The 4508-nt window shown below is 19.5% G+C and overlaps 1 protein-coding gene across 1 annotated transcript; it reads right to left on the bottom strand.

Moving 5' to 3' along the window:
• Positions 1-1287: 1287 nt before the first annotated feature.
• Positions 1288-2597, bottom strand: PGO_003835 (variable surface protein; the record flags this gene model as incomplete). Its single annotated transcript, XM_028691374.1, has 3 exons — positions 1288-1440; positions 1568-2428; positions 2571-2597. 3 exons carry the CDS (start codon positions 2595-2597, stop codon positions 1288-1290), a joined length of 1041 nt encoding a protein of 346 aa, XP_028547175.1.
• Positions 2598-4508: the final 1911 nt, after the last annotated feature.

The following is a 4508-nucleotide window of genomic DNA, read 5'->3' as shown; positions in this document are numbered from 1 at the left end:
ATAATCTATAGGAATTCATAAAATATGTACATTAGTTTTAAATTAATAAGTATTAAGAGATTACTTTTTATTTAATTATGAAATGACAAATAGGGACAATTTATTCTAACAAATAAATATTTTTACTTAAAAAATATTTTTATTTCTACATTATATTAATTAGATTTACATATATATTTTTACATGCACTAAATTGGATATAGTAAATCTTATAGTATTTATGTTTCTTTGAGCTCAATTTTCAAATTTTCTATTACAGTGTGATATCGTATACTAATTTCGCCGTTCTTGCAACTTTCACCCATATTTTCCTGTAGATATATAAATTATTTTGAATATTTTTTAGAACTAAAATTTATCGCATAGCAAAATTAACACTTATCTAATTTTTATAATCATAATCGTAAAAATATAAATATATTATAGCAAAATCTAATGCTGCTAAAATTTTAATCGTAAACCCTGTACCCTGTAGTTATAATGGCACAATTATATTTATGTACTAATCAATATAGTTATTTTGTCATAAAAGAAATATAATATATTCATTTTGTCCAGTTCAACTTATAATTGTTTTTCAATTCCATTTATTATTATATTTAATGTATTTTTTCTGTTTTTCTTATATTAATACCGGTGTGTTTGTCTTTCATTTTAGTTATTATTATTTATCTACCTAAATTTATGATACAGCGTGAGTAGAAGTTTTAATTTTTGAATATTTGTTTTATTTATTAAGTGAAATAATTTCTTCACTATATAATTATACTTGTTAACAATTTTTATTATATATTTTATTTTTCTAGTAGTTGAGTCCTATTAATTACTATATTTACATTTATTCATAAAATGTAATAATATTAATTTTTTTATAAAATATAAATTTCTTCTTAATTAGAAATAACAAAAAATTATTGTTCTTCACATGTGAATTCAAGTGAATAATGGTAATATATATATTTGTATCATCATTAGTTACGTACACATAATTTTATCATCTAATGATTATATAACCATAACCATAAAATATTATTTTATTGGTTTCATAATAAATCCTGAATGCTTCACCTCTTTGTGAGTGTTACTCATTGAATATAATTTATTTATTACTTATTATAACAAAATACATCGGAACCTATTTGATAATTTTACAATAATATTTATATTTGACGATACGTATAAGTATTCATTTTACATCAATAATCAAAATGATGCATTGTAATTTTATTTTATATATTATTGTTTATTTAATTTACTAATATTATGTGCATAATAGGATTATTATACTTAAACGTAAGCTATTTTATACTGATTATGAATTCTATTTTTATATGTTTCCTCATGTGAGCCTAATACATCGTTATGATTTTCACTTTTTATATTCATCAATTTCCTTAATTTCCTCGCCCTTTGTCGTATAAATGAAGTATTGCGCGTATACTGATAAAAAAAGAAAAATATTATAATTTTACAAGTAGATTACTAATTTTATATAATTATAGAAAAATAATGTGTAAAATGTGTCATATTATAACACATTTTATCTAAATTAAAAAATATATATAACCTTATATAAAAAGAATGCCATTATTAATAATGCTGAAGACAAAACAACAACTCCTACCCATTTTCCCATTGATAAACCTGAGTGTTTTATTTGGATTCCATGCACCGCCGTTTCGCCACTTATTATTTTTCCTTTCTCAGATTCTTCTGTCAGAAATTTTTCAGTATGAGAATTTTGAGTCAGAATTGTTTCAGTCTTAGATATTTCAATTAGACCTAATTTAGTCAGAGATATTGGTTCAGGACATTTACTATTCGGAATGCTTTTATTATATCTTGTTATTAAATCATTTAGTAAAGTAGCTATACTACTGTTACTGGGTACATAATTTATTAATTTATTCACATACTCTTTAAATTTCCCATCATAGAATGAGCAGTTTATTCCCTTCTCTATGAATGGTAGAGCTTCATATACTTGATCAAAATACATAAATATTTCAAATGTGCTATCTGCAAGACTTGTAATATCATTATAACATATATTAAGGAAATAATTTCCATTTTGAGGAACCAGGTAACTATGATTACTCATTAAATTGTAAACAGTTTCTGGGTCTTTAATGTTACATTCACAATTCTTTAACATGTCTTGTAACTTGTAATTGAAATATATACAAGCTAAATTTTTATAACTATTATCAGATGTAATTTTATCTTTTATATGGTATAGATAAAGACCAAGACCCTTACATTTGGTTTGTAAACTAACGTAATGTTCTTGATTTTCTTTGAAATATAACATAATCAAATAATTACAAAGTTTAGAAAGTCCAGTAATGATATCAATAGAATTACTGAAACGATATATAGTTGTATTGTAAATATCTCTAAATTGGGGGAATATTTTTTCATACCTAATCTATAAGAAAAAATTGTATATTTTCAAATATATTAAAATAAAATTTTTGATAATATAAAAAATTATTAATTTACCAAAGAAAATGTATTTAAATGAATATATAGAATAAATTTTATGTATATTATTATGAAAATAAAATTACCTTTTCATAACTGAGAGTTCCAGACATTATGCTTTATTTGTATAATTTAACAAATGAATAAGTTATGTTTATCTTATAAAGAATATATTAAGTTATCAAAGTAAGAGACAATGCTATTTAGACTTCAAATATACTAAATATTATAAGATTCTTTGTAATACAATTTTTTTTGAGATATATAGTTTTACTATTTTTACAAGCATATTATATACTGTATAGATTATTAAAATATGATTGATGATATTACAATATAAATGTAAAATAAGATAAATGGAATTATTTCATTAAGGCTATCATTTAGTGTTAATATTTTAGAGCGTTTATAATATATAATTAATTTTGATTGTATTTGAATTAAACGAATTCTATAAATATACATATATTTTATATTTACATACTTGTTAGTTTGTACAAATAAAATAAATAAATATTTAAATTCATTATTATATAATTATCTAGGATTAATCAACCTCGCTTATGTACATCTGTATTATTTATTATAATATTTTTTTTTTATACAATAGTTTTATGATACATGTGATATATTATTTTTCAGGTTATAGAAAATTCATTTATGTTTTAGAGCATAAGTTTAGAATTTAGATTAATGATTATGATTTTTCGTTTTATAAATTTGTTTACATTTATGTATATTTTTATAATGTAATATAATATATTATTATATATATGTAGTATATAATTTTAATTAACTTATATATTGATTTTCTAATGTAATATTGTGTTCTCATTATAATATTAGTTATATTATTATTTGTTTATTATAATGGAACATATATTATTATTACATATTTTTATTCATAATTATTTATATTAATATTTGTTTATATATATAATTATTTTTAATATACTACTTTTATAATAATTGAATATAGTTAAATAATTTGCATTATTAATTTACTATATTTTTATAATCCTATTTTGCTTAAATTTATGCAATTGTATGTGTTGTTGTGTTATTTCTGCTATTTCACAATATTATAATATAACATAAATATTTAATGTTATAAGAGCAACCAATTCTTTGTCGTCATCAATTTTAAACAAATATTCATTATTTATTTTTAATGCATTAACATGTTCCTTTATATTATATATATTATATGCATTTATATATATATTACATTTATTATAACAATAGATACAGATGTTTTTTCAGATTGATATAATTAAAGTTATTTGTAGTAAAACATAAGAGTATTTAAGATTTAGGTTTAGAGTTTATGGTTAAGGGGGGTATTAGTGTTTATTTTTTTGTTTTATTTATATATTTATTTGCTTATATTAATAGATTTCATTTTTAATGTTTATATTTATATATATTTGTAACATATTATCTGTTATAATTTTTCGTTATTTTTTTTAATTATAAATTTTATAATTTATATTATCAATTTATACATATTTCATTCCTTTATTCCATTTATCATTTCTGATTTTATTTTCTTTTTTATTTCCGAATATCTGATTATACTTATAATGATATTTGATATATTTTTTTTAATTGATTAATTCGTTACAGAATATGGATATGTGTAAAAATATCCCTATCAATTTAATAATTATATGTTTCATTGTTTTATATAATATTATTTGTAATAAATAATATTATATTCAATCTGTGATTCCATAAAATATTTTATATATATTGTGATTAAGTAGTACGTAAATGTTGTACCATGAAATGATTTTTTGAATAATTAAAAGATATAAACATTGAATCTAGAATAAGATAAACGTAGATATATTATTAATTTATCATATAACATGTAATTGTTTTTATAATATATACCAGATAAATGGAATATTTTAGGTTTCATGATTATATCTATATTCTTTTTACATTAAAGGAAGACCACATATTACATGTTTAATACAACCTGAATAAAATTTAATAATATATGCTGAATAATACATTAT

This window comes from Plasmodium gonderi, assembly GCF_002157705.1.
Source record: "Plasmodium gonderi DNA, contig: Pgo-contig_570, whole genome shotgun sequence".
Classification (NCBI taxonomy): Eukaryota; Apicomplexa; class Aconoidasida; order Haemosporida; family Plasmodiidae; genus Plasmodium; species Plasmodium gonderi.
This window is presented reverse-complemented; position numbering and strand designations above follow the sequence as displayed.